This window comes from Vipera ursinii (genome assembly GCF_947247035.1).
Source record: "Vipera ursinii genome assembly, chromosome: 11".
Classification (NCBI taxonomy): Eukaryota; Metazoa; Chordata; class Lepidosauria; order Squamata; family Viperidae; genus Vipera; species Vipera ursinii.
Window position 1 is genome coordinate 9,968,585 of NC_139524.1, and position 21,186 is coordinate 9,989,770.

A 21,186-nucleotide genomic window follows, 5' to 3' on the forward strand; every position below is an offset into this window, starting at 1 on the left:
ACCCTTAATGAAATTTGTCCGGAATCCTATTTGGAAAAATACAGCTAATAGCCAAAGGCATTTGTTAGAACCCATAATGTCAAAAAGATAGGGGATATGTCGTGATGTCATTGCATGTATGACACTTGCCAATTACATAATTGCCCCATTTTATAATCTGATGAAAGCACATCATTTGTATTTGTATGGTGAGATGATGCTTGTGATGTCACTTGCCCCCTTACCCATTCTCTCTTGAATCCTAATGGATTCCCAGAAGAACTAAGTACTCTTAATGGCTGTGAACTGCAGTTAATGTATTTCTGGCAGGCTGTCAGTTGCTATGTGCGTATATGTTATGATACAAAGTCAGTAAGAGGGCATGATGGCTCAACAGTTGTTTTTTTAAAAAAAATCCCATTTATATCCCGCCCTTCTCCGAAGACTCAGGGCGGCTTACAATTTAAAGCACAAATCAAATGTGCTTAGCAATAGCCTTCATTCTATGTATATGCCTGCTTATTAGGGCTTTTGCCCCCCCGTGGCATTATTACAAAGTCAGCTTATTGCCCCCAACAATCTGGGTCCTCATTTTACCTACCTCGGAAGGATGGAAGGCTGAGTCAACCTTGAGCCTGGTGGGACTCGAACCTGCACTAATTGCAGGCAGCTGGTGTTACTTAAGGAGGCATTAGCCCACTGCTCCACCAAGGCTCTTTTTAAAGTTAAAGATGCTGAGCTTGTCAGCCGGAAATCTGACAAAGCCCCAGACCCAATAAGGCCAGCTCCCATTTCTTACCCCAGCTCCTGCCCATCTAGCAGTTCGAAAACATGCAAATGCAAGTAGATAAATAGGTAACACTTTGGTGGGAAGGTAACAGCATGCTGTGCTCCTTCGCATATAGTCATGCTGACCACATGACTGTGGAAGAGTCTTCAGGCAATGCTGGCTCCCTCGTCTAGGAAGTGGAGATGAGCACCCCCCTCCCCCCAGAATCAGATACAATTGGAGAGGGGGGGGCAAACCTTTACTTTTACAAAGAAAATGTATTTATTGCTGGGAGTTTCTGGTTGTGTGCCTCTCTCTCTCTCTCTCTCTCTCTCTCTCTCTCTCTCTCTCTCTCTCTCTGTGTGTGTGTGTGTGTGTGTGTGTGTGTGTGTGTGTGTTGGAGTGAGGGTTTCCTTTTATTTATTTTTTAAAAACTATAGTAAGTGTATTTTAGCTTACAGTAGAATTTGTGAGTTTCCTGTCTCACTAGGATGGGAAATTAACATTCAGTGCAAAGCCAGACCATGTTCTCAGAGACATAAGAATGGAATGCAACATTTGCATATGAAGCTGGGACACGTTTTGCCTGTTCCGATATTAGTGCATGGGTCAAGCATGTTTCATTCAGTAAACTATGGTCATAGAAACCATGATTTGGTGTGAAATGGAACATACCCCAAACCTCTTGAAAAGCACAGGATAGTCTCTGCTCTCGCTTTGGCCCAGTGCTTCCCCTGCTAATAATGGTAAAGATGGCAATCATGCTAAAAGTTCTGAAGAAGGCCTGTACTCATTACTTTGCCAGTAGTTATTAACTTGTTAATTTGAATGGCTTGGCACACCGGGAGGTAACTTCAGTAAGATAAGTACATAAAGCATTGGGTTTGAGCTGGAATACCTTGGGCTATCTGAACGCACCAATGAGCTCTGAAGATGGAAGCATTTTCATTAGCACACTTCCTGATGCATTTTCTGTTTTTATGACTGCATCATTTCTTTCTTAGAACATCCAGCTCCGCTTGTAATAAGCAATAAAGCCTTATTTCATAGAAATGCTCCTTCGAGTTGACATGATTACCCTGCCAAATTTTGTGTTACTGATGCTGTGACTGTGTAACAGCTAGCCAGCTTTAGTGCTGGAGCATACAGAGAGGCCCAAACAACTGGAATCAGGCAATCGTGGGTATTGACAACCTCTCTGGTACATCGCCTGATATGCTGCTTCTTGCACCCTACTATGGTGCTTGGAAGATTCCCCTCTGTACCCCTCACTCTCTACATTCTGTCATAATGGATGAGATGCAGTTGATGTCAGACCCTTTAAGCTCTTGGAAGGAAACAACCATTTTCTCATCTTACTCCCCGGCCATCATCAAGGACTGTGGATAGACAGGTATTTGATGTTGCCATTGTGCTCTTAGGATGGTTCCCTCCATTGCTATCTATTCCAATTCTTTGGTCAGGTATTCATTATCCACGAAATAGTCTCCTGCAGTTTCTTCTTATCTCGCTATGTAAGCTGATCTCTCTCTCTTTAGTTTGTCTCCATCTCTCTCCATTCATTCATCTGTTTTCAAATTAATTTTGCTGCACGTTATCTCCTCGCAGATAAGTCTAAAAGCGAAATCTCTTATCTCTTGTACATCAGCACCAATGGCTTGAGAACAGTTTGCATGAGGTTCTCTTTTGATGGGAATATCTTTTATCTAGAAAGTGTCCTAAAAGTATGCATTGTCTGGAGAATACAGAAGCTTCTAGAGGAGAGTAGGGTTCAACAGCTAGGGTACAATAGGGTAGGTCTTAATTCAAGACAGAATCTTCCTTTGGGTCCAAATGTTGTAGTAAGCTACTCTTACTCCAACAATATAGAAAAGTCTTATTTTGCATCCTGGATAAATATGGGAAATTAAGACATTTCTTTGCCAGAAATACTTGCAGAATTTATTCCCCCATCTAAACAGTAGAATACGAGAGAAAACTGGTTGGCATCAGACATGGCAAGACATCCTTCTTCTTTACTAGTAGTTCAAAATCTTATGGGATTTCTACAAATCATTGGAACAGGATCTTTCTTTATTACAGTCCTTGTCCAGTCTTGTAGGATAATCCAATTTTCATTTGGCATGAAGAACAATGGCGGATTCCCCTACTCACTCTTGTTCATGGTTTGAGTGTATTTAATTTGCTAGCAGCATTTGTCAGCCTGCTTCATTGTGTATAATTCAGTCTGTAATTTGGAGAGGCTTCAAAAGCCTTTTGTCATTCAGAGCTCTGTGGCCAGATTGCTACAGGTTTTCCTTGCTCCAATGGTTTTTAGATTATGAAGAATCTTGTATCGTTATGCCAGAGAAAATGAGCAGTCAATCTGTTAAAGAATTTGTAGAGTCATCATCTGCCTTTTCACCAATTAATTTATCGATTAGCCAACCAACTGAATGCATAGACAAAAAAAAATATTCTTTTGAGATTTTGGAATGATCTGCAAATGAGCTAATTATTGGAGGAGAAAACAAAAAATCCAGTGCTTTGGTAAACGTTGTTTTTGCAAATATGCTACGGTTGGCTGAGTTCACATATTTTAAGCCATTGATCATGATTACAAGATATCATCATTTTAGCCATTGTCTATTCACTGCAGGATGTAAGGCCTCTTCCTCATGTTTCCAACCAATATGGTCCTGAGCTTCCTTTTGCCAATTGGGCCCACAATACTTGCTGATGTCGTCAATCCATCTTGTTTTAAGTCTCTTTCTTGGATGCTTTTGATCAAGTGGGATCCTATGACTGCCTTGCTTCACCTGCCCTCAGTTCTTCTTGCTATGTGACCAGCCCATTTCCATTTCAACTCTTTTACTCTCTTGATGATATCGTATACTTTTTTTTTGTTCTGTAATCCATGTGTGGGTCTTTTTATCTTGCCTTGTGATGCCAAGCATGTATCTTTACATGGCTCACTGTGCCACAAGATAATAGACCAAAAACGAGCTAAACTGTGAAGTCTAAATAGGATGGACCAGACCATCCACTCAGTTATGTAGAATAAGAGTACATTCAGCATGGACTGTGACATTAGGATGGAACTGACCCAGGATTTGGCTCCCCATCATGAAGATTTCAAGCCAATAAATAATAGATTTCGATTGGGAACGAGCTTTCTGTTAATATGCTTGCATATTACCTTTCTTTGTCCCAGTTTCTTGTAATTTTCAGTTTGATAAATTGTAATTTAAAACCTAGAATCACTCATTCTATGTTTGTGAGACATATTCTGATCCCATCAGTAACATACACTACGCCTCAATGTCTCAAACATCACGGGGGATGTAATTCTGCCAGCTTGAGGAATATTGGGCAATATTATTTTTATATTGTCTCCATTGACAATGACATATACTTTTACTTCTATGCTTTGTGTGTGTGTCCCTTCCTTCCTGTTAGGCATGAAAGATCAAGTCCACATCTGAGGGTTAAATTAAACTGATTTATTGCTAATCATGCCTATGTACAAGTATCTTCTCAACTAATGTTTAATACTTGTTTAGAGCTAGATAGGGTCAATGGAATTCACAGGAAGGTTGGACTGAGTTCGCTTATTGCTAAGTAGGGATTTTAGGCTGATCTAACATCAAAGAATTGGATACTGTTCCATCAATACAGCTGTTGGATTTTGGATAGCAATGTTGCTGCTTTTCCTACAATGTTGGTTTTATTTGGTCAAGCATCCAGAACCAATGAAATATGGTATAACAACAACAATCACACCATACCTAATGCTTTTGTTTCCTTCCAGTGAATGTGAAATGGCTTTTTGATTGGGTGCTGGGGAAGTGCTAATGTTCTTCTCCCTTCTTTGCTAGAGCCGCTTATATCTTGTTCCTCATTTATAATCTCCATTGGGCACAAGAATTTCAGTGTTTACCACATGTAGATTGTGGTAATAGTTGTGCCAGCAGGTGGCATCCCAATGCTCAGACTGGTTAATATTGCATTGACCAACTCTCAATAACGATCTGGCTGTTATCTCTCCCTCCAATGAAAGTGATCACACACCCCCATTTTTCAATCAGCAAAGTTACAGCAAATTGCTAGAACTGAAACATCAGCCCAGCTGGCTCTTATATGTTAATCATTTGCTTCTAGGGCTCCAAAATATTTGTGCATTTAAAACAAGGAAGGAACAGTAGCCTTGGAAGAGTAGAGGTTGGTGGGAAATGCTAGAATCTCAGTTCTTGGCTGTAGAGTGGACTTGCAATGTGAAATAATTGAATGGCAATGAAATATTTATTTTTGGCTGCCGCTCAATAATTGGATTGGTGCCATAGTTAATGTGAATCAGTACAGACATTGTTTATAAAAAGCTTAAAGGTGTATCAGTTTCATGCTGAGATTGATTCCAAGTGACTTCATGGACATGGGAACATAGTTCTCTTAGTTTGTTACCAGCTATTTCTGGGCTATCCAGAAATATCTTATCCATTGTTGGGATTTTGGTGTTTGCTAAGCTTGATTTTTTTTTTTCTTGAAAACATTTGTTTGCCTGTTATTCATATGTTGATTGCTGGGTGCGCAATCAAGAACACTCTTTAGATCAGACATGTCAAACACAAGGCCCGGGGGCCAGATCTGGCCCGCGAAGTGGTTTCATGCGGCCCGCGAAGCCATCCTGGAAACAGTGAGGGAATGGCCCCCACTGCCTTGGCCTTGGCCCAGAGACCCTCCTTCTGCCAGAGACCCTCAGATCTGTCCCACTCCTGCCCAGGCCCCCATAGGCCCCCTTGATGCGAACGATGTAGAGCTGGCCATGCCCACCCAGTAGGCCATATGCATTCTAGCCACGCCCACCGAGTAGGCCACACCCACCCAGGCCACACCCACCCGGCCCCCTGAGGGCAACCGCAATGCTAATGTGGCCCTCAATGAAATTGAGTTTGACACCCCTGCTTTAGATGAAACAATGCAGCCAATCAAGCCAAATCAGAAACAGGTTCACAAACTATAAGACAGGTAGGAAAAACCACCACACATAAACTACCAGCAAACCCAACTCTTATGTTAAAGCACTGATGTTGTTATCGAATTTGGTAAGAAAACATTTGCAAGAAGAAAGCCAAGCTCAGCTAACACAAAATTCAAGTTCAAGTTGTTTCAGGTTTTATTTAATTTGTATACCGCCCTTCTCCTTGGTAGGGACTCAGGGCGGTTCACAGGGCATATATAAAAAAAACGATACAAAAATTAAAAAAAGATTAAACCCATGCCCAGTTAAAAACAGTAATACAATTCTAAAACGACAATTTAAAACCCATAATCCCCCGTCAGGCCAGACCAGCTAATTCAAATAGGTGCCAACATTTCAATGCTAAGCTGCATACATTCCCCATTAATTGGTTTCCAGTTCCCAAAATAATGTGATGGTGATGTTATCCCTTCAGTCATGTCCAATTCTTGACGATTCTTGTGGACGAGATCTCCCCACATCTTCCAAAATTGCACTACTTTTTTGAGTCATTCTGTGCTTCACTTGGTGTCAGCTTTGATGGTTTCCAGCCACTGTGTTCTTTGATGGCCCGGTTTCCTTTACTGGTAACTCATTCAAACATAATTGCTTTCTCCAGTGAATTCCTTTGCATGGCATGGTCAAAGTAAGTGAGATGCAGTTTCGTGATTTATCTTTTAGTGACATGTCTGGTGTTATCAGCTCTAGTACTTGGTTATTAGTAACTTTTGCTGTTAAGGAACACACAAGAGCCTTCTTCACCACCACAGCTCAAATGAACAGGGTGCACATTTTCTGAGCCTGCCTTATCCATATTCCCTGGCAAAATGCATGGGAAAATACCACTGGGTGAAAATCCACTTAGGGTTAGGGTTAGGTCTCCATGAATTCGGACAGAAAAATGGACATTGCCAATGGATTTGTAGCCCATGGGTATGGTTAGCAGGGTGCTTATTTTCTGAGCCTGCCTTATCCACATTCCCTGGCAAAATACATGGGGAAATCCCATTGGGGAAAACCCACTTAGGGTTAGGGTTAGGTTTTCACGAATTTGGACAGAAAAATGGACATCGCCAATTAGTTTTGGAGCCCATAGATATTGTTAGGAGGGTGCATATTTCCTGAGCCTGCCTTATCCACATTCCCTGGCAAAATGCATGGGAAAACCCCATTGGGGGGCATATGCACTTAGGGTTAGGGTTAGGTCTCCATGAATCCGGACAGCAAAATGGACCTCACCAATGGATTGGGAACCCCTGGGTATGGTTAGGAAGGTGCATATTTTCTGAGCCTGCCTTATTCAAGTTCCCTGGGGGAGAAATCCACTTAGGGTTTGGTTTAGGTCTCCATGAATTCGTAGGCCAAAATTGACTTCGCCAACGGATTCGGAGTCCATGGGTATAGTTAGGACAGTGTTTATTTTCCGAGCTTGCCTTATCCACGTTCCCTGGCAAAATACATGGGAAAATTCCTTTTGGGGGGGGGGGAAGAAACAATGGTTGGAAACTAATGAAGAAGAGAAGCAACCTCTAGTCCAGACATGTCAAACACAAGGCCTGGGGGCCAGATCCGGCCCGCAAAGTGGTTTCATGCGGCCCCATGAAGCCATCCTGGAAACAGTGAGGGAACGGCCCCCACTGCCTTGGCCCTGGCCCAGAGACCCTCCTTCTGCCAGAGACCCTCAGATCTGTCCCACTCCTGCCCGGGCCCCCATAGGCACCCTTGATGCGAACGATGTAGAGATGGCCACGCCCACCCAGTAGGCCATAAGCACTCTAGCCACGCCCACCCAGTAGGCCACGCCCACCCTGGCCATACCCACCCGGCCCCCTGAGGGCAACCGCAATGCTGATGCGGCCTTCAGTGAAATTGAGTTTGACACCCCTGCTCTAGAATTAAGGAAAAATTTCCTAACGGGGATAATAATTAACCAGTGGAACTGCTTGCCTCCAGAAGTTGTGGGTGCTCCATTACTGGAGGCTTTTAAGGAGAGACTGGACAGCCATTTGTCTGAAATGGTATAGGGTCTCCTGCTTGAGCAGGGGGTTGTATTAGAGGACTTCCAATGTCCCTTCCAACTCTTGTTTTCCTTTTAATAGCCAAGCCTAGATTTGATCTGACAATGCCAAACCAGCAGTAAAAGATGGCAGGTATTAGGGAGATATAAGATCTGAAGACACTCTATCAAGAATAAAATATATCCGCAGTTACCTGGACATTTGTACAACGTGCCCAGAGCAGATCAGCTAATGATAATGCAAAGGCTCCGGGTCTAATTATCTCATGGGACCAAGCATTAAAGATAAAGCTTTCTAAGTTGGTAGGAATGCCAAAATAAAGCTTTTCCTTTGGAGCTCTTCTATCAGTTTGCAGTTGCTGGGAGGGAAACCACAGGAGAAATTAGAAAGCCAAAAGGTTACTGAAATTATGGAAGCAAATGATCTTTCTCTTTTTTCCCCCTCCCCTCTTCTCTCCTTAGGGCAGCAGTTGAAGCTCTGGCAGCTTTGTTGAAATCAAGTAAGCTTTTCTACCTTTCTCATTTTTTTTTCTCCCCACACACTATTTCCTGTGCTGTCTGTATACACAGAAATGCTCTCATTTGTATAAAGCCTCCCCATCTCTTCCCTCCTTCATTCTAATTAGGATCACTCCTCTGAAACTGCAATAGGATACTGAGACTGCAAAAATGCAGTGCAGAGGACATGTGATACTTCGAACATGTCACACTATATTTACCTCACTTTAGGGTACAGCACACGAGTTATTTAAAAAAAGAAGAAAATTCTTCTTGCCAAGTTCTAGATGCCACCTCTTAAAGGGCTGGATTTATAGTGTATTTATCCTCAGGTCTACCAAACTGTTTTCTCCTGGATTTGGAGAACACTTTAGGGCAGGAGAAATCCTTGGGATTTGGACAGCCCAATGTGGGTGCTTGCCACAAAATGGTGCTTGAGACTAGCCATTTGTGACAGAAGTCAAACTAAGGTTAACTCTTGGTCCAGCTCTTTCCCCTCTGCCAAGCAGTTCTCTACTTACAGCTCAACTTCTTATTCCAACTCAAGCACTGAGATTTATCGCCCTCGTATTGTTTTGCAAGAATGCCTATAGGACATATGAGGGCTTGGGGGCATTTTCGTGAGTAAGGATGATGTTGTTAGAATAATTAATCTAGGGCAGGGAATTGTGTAAGCAGCAGCAATACATTGCCTATTTGAACAGATTTCTGGTTTGAATCATACCTGAATTGTAAATTCTAGGAAATACTGCTTTTCTTCGGCATCTTTCAATAAGGCTTCTAATGAGTTCCTGGAGAACCTTTTCTCCAGGGATATGTGGAGTTCTTGTCCACAAATAATTGGAGGCTCAAGGCTGGAAATATCGGAATGGTTCTCCTCCAAGAACCACTCTAATATTATTAGTTTTACAAAAATGGATTTGCTAAGAATGGTCCAGTCTCTGGCCCTGGAGAATGGAATGGAATATTTTATTAGCCAAGTATGATTGGACACGCAAGGAATTTGTTTCCGATGCATAAGCTCTCAGTGTTGATGTATATCAACACTGATGTTGATGTGTACCAGTGTTTGATGTAGCAAACCCACTAAAAGGTGATGGCCTTTTGCAACAGTGCTGCCACTACTATCCCAATGGGTTCAGTGCGACTTCAAGGAGAGGTGAGATGACATTTTGGAGACCAGGATATTGGTTCCTAGTGGCAGAGAAGGAAAGCTTTGGAGAATCACTGAAGATTGCTAAGTTATGGTGACATTCAGCTGCAGCCTTATTTATGCAGGGTTTAAAGTATCTGCTAAATGAAAGAACAGGCCCTCGCACAATCCTGCACAAAGAATGAATGTTCCTGAAGCCAGTGTTTTATCATCCTGTGTCTCTTTCTCCCATCCCAAAACAACTTAGGCATTTATCACCAGAATTTAATAAAGCTTTGTCTCCAGTCGAAGAACACTTTTTCTTCATCAATCTTCCTGATGGTAAATCACAAGCCTATGTTGTCCTTTTCCACTCTCAGTCATGAGTGCACCCTCCTTTTCACTGCCCCAAATCCTTGCACACGCTTTGAGGAGTCAAAGGAATCTTGGAGAGAAGCAACCTAAAACTAAGGAGAAAATTCCTGACAGTGAGAACAATTAATCAGTGAAACAATTTAGCTCCAGAAGTTGTAGGTGCTCCATCACTGGAGGCTTTTAAGAAGAGACTGGATAGCCACTGGTCTGAAATGGTACAGGGTCTCCTGATGGAGCAGGGGGTTGGACTAGAAGACCTCCAAGGTCCCTTCCAACTCTGTTATATGAGCATTAGGATTTGAGTGCTTTTTGTGAAAGAAACCCAGAGCTCTAGAAGTTGATCTATTTAAAATCTACGGATTGAAGTTTTCAATTCACGAATAACATGACAGCATCAACCTTCAAACTGTATTGAAAGGTCAGATTATTACGATGAGCAAATGCCTCAATTCAGGTTTTAAATCTTAATCTGCCAACTCTAGTGCTACCTGCACCTTTTAGAATGGAAATGTCGGATATTAAGAAAGAGGAAAGCAATGAGAACGGTTTGTTTTTTGTGTGTTTTTTTTTAAAAAAAACACTTCTCTTTTACTCACCAGCTCCAGGGATCTGACATTATTGAAGTAGCATTAAAGAAAAACTATGAGAATGGAGGGTGTTTTTTTTTTCATGAACAGTGTTACTAAGAGAGGGGAAAAAATTCCTTTTTCCAGTTTTTTCACAGGAAGTATTCCTTGAGAAGATCGTCTTCTCTTACTTTATACTTCTCTTTCATATTGGCCCCAATTGCCCTCTCTTTTATGGTTAACCTAGATAATGTGCAAGCTGTCATCCTGCTTCAGTTCCTAATTTAATGCAATATATTTTAAGTATATGGTGCCTCGGTCTAATTTAGGATTAAGTAGTTGGTGTAATGCTTTTCTTTTAGATTTCTTTTAAATAAATAAACCATCTTACCGCCAGTGTGTAGCTTTCAGGATTAAAGAATAACAATGCATTCCTCCATTAGCATCAGTGAAGTTTTGTAGCCATTTCGCCTGTATTTGAAAACTTATTTTTTTTAAAAAATAGGAAGAGTGTTCAGTGCTACCATATCATACATAACACAGGGAATCTCCCTGGAGACTCTGCTGATTTAATGCTAGTTTTACCTCTGCTTGGCACATGATGGGAACTGAAACTATTGGGTGGAGGTAGCATTGTGTGTTAACACTTTGATCAGGCATACATTAGTGAAATTATTGCACGTGTAATAGAAAATTGCAACGTTCTGCTTTTGTTCCTTTTTTGTGGCCATGGGTTATGTGTATACTTCAGTTGGTTATAAACAGCAACGTTTCTGATCAAAAAAACTAGTCAATGCATACATAGAATACATAGAATCATAGGCCTGGAAGGGACTTCAGAGGCAAATCTCTGCTGAAGGCAGAAGACCTTATACCATTCTGGTCAAACGGTTGCCAGTCTGTTCTTGAAAACCTCCACTGATGGAACATATTAATTTGAGTTCTGAGCCTTGGAAAAAAAAGTCATTGGAAACCCCAGATAGGCAAAGAACAAATAGTATGTGCCACAGTGTCTTTGTGGGGTATCAGTACAAATGTGATAATGTGAACTTGGTGGAGAAATTCAGAATTTACAGAGCATAGCTTGGTGATAAAACACATGCATTAATGTGAATTGCATTGATTCCTGGGCAGCAAAATTGGAAAAAGCCTTTTTTTAGATAGTTACTAGTAGTCAGTTAAAAAATATTTGTGTTTATATATTGTACAGCTTCATAATGTAACGTGTTCCATTTCCATTTAACAGACAGTTAAATTGTAGTTTAATCAATAAAGCATAGCAGTGGGTAAACCAGGTCACTGTCTGGTTCAAATTCATGAAGATCTGATTCTTTTTAAGGTATGTTGTACTCCTTTCATGGTTATTTTAAGGATCCAGATTGTTGAAGGCAATATGCTGATAGAGCCTTGGTGGAGCAGTGGGCTAATGCCTCCTTAAGTAACACCAGCTGCCTGCAATTAGTGCAGGTTCGAGTCCCACCAGGCTCAAGGTTGACTCAGCCTTCCATCCTTCCGAGGTAGGTAAAATGAGGACCCAGATTGTTGGGGGCAATTAAGCTGACTTTGTAATAATGCCGCTTGGGGGGTGTATGAAAGCCCTAATAAGCAGGCATATACATAGAATGAAGGCTACTGCTAAGCTTGTAAGCCGCCCTGAGTCTTTGGAGAAGGGCGGGATATAAATGGAATCAAAATAAATAAATAAAATAAAATAAATTGTAAACTGCCCAGAGGGTGCTGTGAAGCATTATGAAGTAGTATATAAGTGCTATTGCTATTTTAAAAGAAAAAATCAAATCAGGTGCGATTTTGGACATTTCCCCAAATCCTCACAAAGAGGTTTAGCCTATTTTTTTTATTTTTTAAATATAAGTTGGTGGTGAAAGAGCGGTGTGGTGGCCTAGTGGTGAAGACATTTGCCTCCCACTCGGAAAGTTGAGAGATCAATTCTAGGTAGTGGCAGTTGTTTCTCTCCTGGGGTGCAAAGAAAAAAAAAGTCTGCTCTGAACTCTGCATGGTGTTAGAAAGGGCATCCAGCCAGTAAATGCTCAGCTCCATCCAGTTGCCCTGACTCTACCCCAAATTAAGGGATTACATGGTTGTAAAAAGTGATTTATAAGTTGGTGGAGAATGATGGAATTTCTAAAGCCCCTTTGCCTAAGTCAGGGTTAGGCAACCTTGGCTCTTTTATGACTCGTGGACTTCAACTCCCAGAATTCTGGGAATTGAAGTCCACGAGTCATAAAAGAGCCAAGGTTGCCTACCCCTGGCCTAAGTTGTTCTGATCTGTGTTAGTTGTGTACATGTAGTTTTTAAAGTCTATTCCACCGGATGCAGTGATGGGCATGCCTTTAGATGACTTTACAGAGATGTAGGATAAATGTGTGGCTATTAATGGCTGGTACCATTGATGTCTTCAAATTACCTTTTGAGTAAAAGTCAGAATCTAATAGATCTCAATGAACCAAAATGAAAGAGAGCAATTGCCATTGTTTTCTGTTTGTGAGCTTTCTGAATTCAGCTAGCCTGCCATGAACTAACAAAATACTGAACTAGAGATACCTGTGTTGTGAACCATCACTGTTTCTCATATACTCACATCAAGTAGCTTGTCTCTGACATTAATTGCAGTATTGGCCATTCTGGTCTATCACCCCAATAAAGATTTGATTTGACTTGATTTGATTTGCAATATTGCAAGTCACGGCTCTGAAGTCCTGAATCTCAAAGCCGTGTACTTGTGGAACTTTCCATGGTGCTGAAGTTTTCATTTCGCAAAGATGCTTCAGAAAGCTACTGTAGTGTATATCGGGGGTCTTCAAACTGGCTGAGGAATTCTGGGAGTTGAAGTCCACAAGTCATAAAAGGGCCCAGTTTGAAGACCCCTGTTGTATATCTTATCACCTGAGCCATCATCTTGTCAATGTTTTGCATTGCTAGTGGAGCAGCACAATTGCAACTGAATGGTCACGTGTGAATGTTTTCCTATATTAACTTTCTCCTGTCATCACTTTGTGCCTCAGATATGAGTGTTTCAAGGAAAAGGCTAGGCAGGGCTTATTCATGCAATTTTCTTCATTTGGGAAGTTTTTTGACAGAAAAATCAAATTTCAACAAGAAAATCTTCATTTCTGGTGTAAAGTGGTCCAGCCCAGCCCAGTCATATTATTCTCCTGATCCTTTAGCTAATATCTCTCTTTTATTTTCCATAATATCACCCAACTTATCAAATTCAATAAGGGAAACACATTTGCCTGAATAATAGTAATAGTAATAATAGTAGTAGTAACAACAACAACAACAACAACAACAGAGTTGGAAGGGACTGTGGAGGTCTAGTGGCTGGCTCAGGAATTCTGGGAGTTGAAGTCCACAAGTCATAAAAGAGCCAAGGTTGCCTTAAAAAGTTATATTTTCCTTATTTTACATTATAATTTGCAGTGGAAGCTGTAGTATACACCAGGAAGCAGGGGTTATATAATCTTCTGTAAATTAGTGTAACATTTTGAATTGATACCAATAAAATTCTTCAGGAGATAGTTAAAATATTATTGCTTTGTTTTTCTCCTCCTGCACATCCCCAAATCTTTTTCTTCTTCTTACAATCTGTATTCTTTTGGCTCCACATGGGGGTGCTCTTACCATAACTATTCCAGTTTTCCAAAACCTGTAATCCAGTATTTATTTTTAGTGAGTAATTTGTTTATCAGCTAGTTATTTTAATCTGATGCTGGCCATATTTATCACTGTCAACTAGGAAGTATTCTCCCAGCGTTAGAAACTTATGCAACTTGGAAAGTAATTAACAAGTAGAAGCTGATTTCAGAGCCTTTGGTTTGTGGTGTCAGGGGAAAAAAGGGGACTGGGGAAGCCAGTTGCTTTGACTTTTTGAGAAACAAAATGTACAGTTTAGGCCAGGGGTAGGCAACCTCAGCATAGCTGACTCAGGAATTCTGGGAGTTGAAGTCCATGACTCATAAAAGAGCCGAGGTTGCCTACCCCTGGTCTAGGCAATCTGGACATGCCAATCTATTGAACGGTTTCAAAAAAGGCTCTCGTGCCAAAAGCCTCTTGCTAGGATCCAATGTAGGCTGTTGATTATAGAATGATGCATTTAATGTAGAATAGTTACAGAAATATTAGTAAACCCCAAATCATATAAAGTTGTGTTATATAATACTGATGACTATTCCTAGGAGAAAGTCTTGAAAGAGGTTTAGGTTGATGAAAGTTCATTGGGATAACATGCCACCAAGCCGGAATGGGATCTGTTTGGTTTAGTTTTAGCATATTGTATGATCCCAGATATTGGCAGTTCTAAAACATGACTAATATGAACATTAATCAGATTACAATATTTGTGATGATGACATTGTTTTTGATGATGATGATTGATGACAATGATGAAGATTGATGATGATGATGGCAATGACAATTTGGTGTGAATCAGCCCTTCTTCACTATCATCCTGGATTAATCTATCAGCTTTGATTATTTGTAATATTCAAATAGTTTTCTTAGAAAGCATTATATTCTAAGGGTGTACTATTATTAATATTAGATTATTACAATGTAAACAGCAGTAGTCCAGTTCTTCAAATGTGTAGTTCAGGTCCCATTTTATCCTTTCTCAGTCAGATTTTTCTATTCTAATGTACACACATATTGAGCATATTGAGTTAAACTAGGATTGATAAGAGGATCAGCTCAAAACTTTAACAATAACATTTTTGTGGACATTGTTTTGCTTTATTTGTTTTTCTTCTGGAGAGAACAATTGAATGAGATTCAGGACATCAAAATGACAACTGTATGAAAAGATGGAAATGTCACTTTGAAGCCTTTGCACCAAATAACAATTGACAATATTTGATCAAAAGTATATTTTCTCCCATTTTAACCCATTTCATATTTTGCTTTTATTGCAAATGCTGCCTCCTGTATAAATCCTAGCTAAATGGACATTTTACAAAGGATGTAAGAAGAGTCTTATTGTATTAATCAAAAGATGCATCCAAGCTAGCATCCTGTTTCCATAGTGGCCAGTCAAATGTCTTTAAGAAATTCACATTCTGAGCATTGGCTCAATGACATACTTCTGCTTCTGTTTCTCAGTTTAGGTATTAACAGACTGATCACTTCTGAGATAGGACATATTACTAAGCCATTGTTTGGTTTACCCATGCTTTATTGAATAAGCAATAAAGGTGTGAACTTAGCTTATGTAGAGACATTGTAGTGAATAACTATTAATAGCCTTTTTCATACATTCATCAAAACTCTCTTAAACTTGGTAGCCATTATGAATGTTCAAAGAAGTTAATTGTACAGGTTAGCTCTGTGCTCTGTGATAAAGCACTTTGCCTTCTGACTATTCCCATTGACTCACCACTGGGAAGTAAATGCTTTGATCAGAGCAAAACTGCATGTAGTTTTGCAAATAAAATAAGAGATAGGAGATGTAGTAAAGTAGTGATAAACTTTGTTGTTTGCTTGCAGATGTTTCATTAATTAGGACAATGTTGGGTAATGAAATGTCTGTTAACAAACAACCCAGTTAAGAGAGCACCGAGAACTCCATAATTCAACTCAATAACAACAACAACAACAATAAAAAAGTTGAAAGGGACCTTGGAGGTCATCTAGTCCAACCCCCTGCTCAGGCTGGAAACCCTATACCATTTCAGACAAATGGCTGTCCAGTCTCTTCTTAAAAACTCCCAGTGTTGCAGCATTAGTAGTTTTGAGCGGTAGATTGTGTTGCTCTTGTATCAAGCCAAGCATAATCCTAGCTAGATTCCTTCATATAATGATTATTTTCTTAATACCATATAAGAGGAATATTGAATGTTTTACAAACTTTGCCTTTATGGGTCACCTCTTATCTTTCACTATGAAACAGTCTAATTATTTAAAAACATTTCTGTGTGCTGTTCCCCATGGCATGTTCCCAAAACAGCTGATAAACCATACCCAAATTATAGCAGTGGAATGATAGCAGTTGTACAACATGATTGAAAATCAGAATAAGATAGATAAGAAATGTCTGAAGGCCAAGCATCTAGTCAATTAAAACCTCTTGAGTGAGCCAAGTGAAAAAGAGAGGTTGGTTCTAGAATTCTTTTACAAGATGGGGAAGAGGAATTATTCATGAAGATCACAAATCTTGTCATAAGCATTGGTGGCTATCTTTGAAGCAAACCAAGGTTTGATAAATGGAGTTTGCACACAACATGTTCCTTCAATGACACAAGTGGTTTATTAGCAACTGTGAGTCAATCTGATATTGTCATTTGGAGACTAGAATAGTAGAGGACACCTATAAGAGATGCCAGGCAGACAGAAAGGCTGTTCCTGATTGCTATTCAAATGTGTTTGCTCACTAGTCTCTTTGATTACTCCTTTCCTGACAGCTTTTGATGAGTTTGACCTTTAACAATAATAACAACAACAAAGGATACTTATAAGGTCAGGATGTTTCTGTGATGCAGCTGTCTTTGTTTCAGGCCTAGCGGAGATCTCTGGTATGTTGTCAGTTAAGGCATTTGGTCAACTTATACGAACTGCAGAATTTCAACAGGCAATTTTATGAAGATAGGTTTAGCCAAACCCACCTTGCTTTTGTGAAAAGGTCTGTGTACTCCAGCACAAACATGTTCTGGTGCTTTCAGTACTGCTAAATGTAGGACATTTTTGACATTTTTTTTTCCTCCTATCATTTACCATTTCACAACCTTGTGTGCGCCGAAACAGCAGTCCTATAGTCTTGCTAACTTTCACATGAACCTTATTTATTTATTTACAAGATTTGTATGCCTATCCATCTTAAAACCCAACTCTGGGCAGCTCACAATAGCAAAGTATTTGCAAAGCAAGCAAGGGCCTTCTTTGTCTCTTTGTTCTGCTCACAAGCTATCACTGCCATTGACCAGGATCTTCTGGACGCTTGGAAAATTAACAGAATATTGCAAGTCCAAAAGTACAATTCTCTACCCATCTCCTTTACTCTCAAGGAATCAGGGAGGGTCTGTTCTGAGTTTCTTGCCCCACCTACTATCTAGTTTCGGGTTATGCTGTCTCTTATTTGACCGTTCCTCAAATTGCATCTCTGGGCTCAGTTTCCCCTAGGTCATCCCTACGTAGCCCAATGACACACACTTAGTACACCGATTCTGGTCCATCAAATACAACAGAATCTATTCATAGATCCTAGTTTACCATCCAAATTCAGCCAGCTGTGGAAGACAAAACACAACTTCCCAAAGGAAAGGAAAGGATGCAAGAGGCAAGTTACTCTCTCCTGTTTTAAAAGTTCACCTGAGAAGGGAAACCCAACATCCTGAATAGTTCCTTTGCATTTGATTTTTCTCAAGCTTCTGTTGTTTCTGGATGGACGAGTCAGCTAACTTTCCTTTCATCTTTTCAGTGAACCACCGTTTCCCCACTTGTGTCTAATAATTGAACTGTAGACATTTCCTGTAGCTGCTCAATCAATTGGCTCCTTGCTTTCAGAGTCCAACAGTCGCCGAGCTGTACACAGAGGCTACGTTTGTCAGTTGCTCCGGTTATATCAAGATTGGCATCATCGAGACACTTCAAATAACTACATTCTAATCCGGAGGGGTCTTTTGCTTTGTCTCAAGCATGTCACCAATGTCCGCTCTGGGAGAGAAAGTTTCCTTCTTGTTCATGGCATGGAGATCCTTTTCAGAACAACTCAGGTAAGCAAACTTTCAGTGACCATGTTTGTGTAACATTTTGAGTTTAGCTCAGCCTTGGAGATAGAATAGAATAGAGAACAGAGCTGGAAGGGACCCTGGAGGTTTTCTAGTCCAGCCCTCTGCTCAAGCAGGAGAACCTATACCCTCCCAGACAGGTGAATGTCCAGTCTCTTCTTAAAAATCTCCAGTGATGGAGTGCCCACGTTTCCTGGAGGCAAGCTGTTCCACTGGTTGATTGTTCTCACTGTCGGGAATTTCTCCTTAATTCCAGGTTGCTTCTCTCTTTGATCAGTTTCCAACCCTTGTTTCTGCCCTCTGGTGCTTTGGTAAACAAAGTTGAGGTCGAGCCTTCCAATGGTACCAAATGATGGTTAATCACCCTGCCAGTAGACCCACTTCTTCTACTCCTGAAGTTATATATCCCTGTTGCCTTGGCGGTAGCTTGACTCCTGCTTGCACTGAGCTTCTTTTCACCTGAATATATTGGGACACCTTTTTTTTTCCTATTGGGTTGGAGCCACACACTATGGAGAAAAGCTAGATTGTCCTCGTTCCCTTTAATGACCCCAATTAATCCTTCTCTCTATTTGTTCATAGATGGTGAAAACAGTGGAAAAGTAGAGAATCTTGCTTGAATTATTAGGGGGGTCCTTGGTGCTCTTTGAGCCACACAGTTCAACTCTGAGTTACCAATATTGTCTGCTATTGGTTAATGGTTGCTTCAAGAGATTGTCCCTGACAGGTCAATAACAGTAGTGGAGCCCAAAATTACGTTCAGTGAATTAGGTGAATTAACTGTAATTAAACTGTGGCTTACAGGCTATGGTTAAAATTCTCTGCCTTAGTGATAAACTGATTTACAATATATATTCAGTCAACATTCCAAGACGCATGATGTGGCTTTAATGAGTTAGGATGTTGTAGTTGCCAAGGCATTCCATACGATTTATCTTCTTTAGACTTGGTCCATAATGACCACTTAAAAATTGCCCCAAATAACATGAATAACATCACTTAAAAACAGCTATACCCCATGGAAAATGAAGTGTAATTATTATGTAATGATTTTGCATGTTTATTTTCATTTAAGTAGAAATACCAAATTTGGAAGGACTGTGATCAAAAGAAACTCACAGCCAAGGGTGAAATATTGATGTTTATATTTATGATCTCTTGCTCTTACAATTAGACTTGAATTAGGTAGTCTTTAGTCTTTAAAAAATCACCCTCAAGCTGAACGTTTAAAAGTCCTTGAAAGAGAGATCTATCCTCCATAAAGTATAAGCACTCTAATTTATTCCTAACCTCCCTTGTCTTTTGGAAATTGCGGATGTAAATTAACATAAGGTATAACTTGAATAGAGAAATTAGTTTGTAGTCAGCAATGTCTTCACGGGCTGTGTCTTATTTTCCTTATTAACTAATCCAGTTTTAAGGTACGAGTAAAAAGAATACTTCCCAAATCATGTAACATTTCCTGTTAGAATTATGGACAAGTAATTCATTCAATCTTTTCTATCTCAGTTCTGCATCTGTAAGCATTTTTTTTTAAAGTGTGAATTTCACATTTATTTCGATTTTTTTTTATCCAATGTCCATTTTATATGCAATGTCCTCAAACCTACATATTCTCCTGTGCAGCTTTCCTTAACACCGTATCACCAAATTCAGACCAGTGAGAAGTGTAACTGTTCTGAAACGCATAATTGTCCCAAAGATACGAATGAGATCTGTTCGCTCAAAAATGCAAAGCAAACAAAATTCTCTCCAACTCCATTTAGAAATAGAGGGAGGTTTGAAAATATGCATTTGACCCCAGTGCTTTTTTTTGTTAATCTTAAAATATTTAATCCTGTTATGGATTTTGCATCTCGGACTACTTTGGATTGTGGGATAAAGCAATAGGCACAATCTTAGTTGGTCACACTAGCAAACTGCATCTTTATTCTGTTGGTTCCATTTCACAAACAAGCTAATTCCAAACTCTGAAGCTGGAAAAGAAAATCTACATGAAGGGGACCCTGAAAGGATAGTTACGGTGTGATTTTAAGATAAGCACCTCCTCAGTACTTCCAAGAAATTAAAAGATTTTTATCCCAGGAGCCAAATGACCTCTATCATCAGAACACTCTTTTAAAAAAAGTATAGCTTTTTGTAGCATTGGAATTTTTGTTGCTAGCTCACACATTGGGGTCTCTAGAGAGAAGAAAAGAGAACAGCTCAGCCATCATATATCTTTCTTGCTAAGCTTTGTGATGACCATCTACATAAGAATGTGATTGGTTTTTCATCCCATTTGTTTTGAGCAAAAAACTGTCAATCCCCCCTGGAATACAGGCACTCTGCAAAGTGAACACATTATGCTTCACAGCCCTAAACATCTATTTATCAACAAATAAACCAGTAACACAGTTGTGTTGCTTGTGCTCCTGAAAAACCACTCATGTGGCCTTCAAGATCCCTTTTAACAAGGGCAGCCAAGTTGTAACTGTTAATTTGATAGAAAAGAGTAGTTATTAGACACATGGGAAATAATCACATTTACTATGATTAAGGTAACAGAGTAAGTCCCTTGCATCAAGCTGGATTCTTTGTCAGTGGAGCTATCTGAGCCAGAGGGAAAATGATGATCTGAATGTTCATTTTTGCTCTTGTTTAGGGCAGCCTGTTTAGCAAGACTCTGGACCCTATCGTCAATACAGTAACTCAGATCCTCAGGAAAACCTATCCAAAGATGCCCTTTCCTTCAGCTGCGATTAGCAGTTCCTATTCTTTTCCCATTCCTGGGAAAACAGAACTTTCACTTCCCAGACCTGAAGGTAAGTTGTTCCAAAGTCCCAAGAAGAAAAAGAAAATATGCAGGCTGTGAGGGTTGATCTGCCTTGTAGTGCAAAACATGCTCCCACGAAGAGATAGCAGCACACTTTAATGTAGATGTTTGCAGAAGAATAAAGTTCCACGGGAGGCAAAATATCTCCATAAGAAGAATATGCCAAACAAGGCCAATAAATCAGGGGTCCTTGGTGCTCTCTGATTTTGGTGGTTTCCTTGCAGACATTTCATTACCAAACTAGGAAACGACATCAGTGCGCTGATGATCTTGGGTAAAAGAAACGTCTGCAACAAAACCACC

General features: G+C 40.1%; 1 protein-coding gene across 1 annotated transcript in view; it reads left to right on the plus strand.

Annotated features, from left to right (window-relative positions):
- The window catches only part of AGBL1 (AGBL carboxypeptidase 1), a gene marked incomplete at both ends in the record, with an annotated part of 348,471 nt that overhangs the window by 42,456 nt on the left and 284,829 nt on the right, over nucleotides 1-21,186 (plus strand). Inside the window, 3 exons of the mRNA XM_083371322.1 lie at nucleotides 8,224-8,261; nucleotides 17,845-18,053; nucleotides 20,713-20,872. Coding sequence (XP_083227448.1) covers nucleotides 8,224-8,261; nucleotides 17,845-18,053; nucleotides 20,713-20,872 — 407 coding nt within the window. The remainder of the gene's footprint in view (nucleotides 1-8,223; nucleotides 8,262-17,844; nucleotides 18,054-20,712; nucleotides 20,873-21,186) is intronic.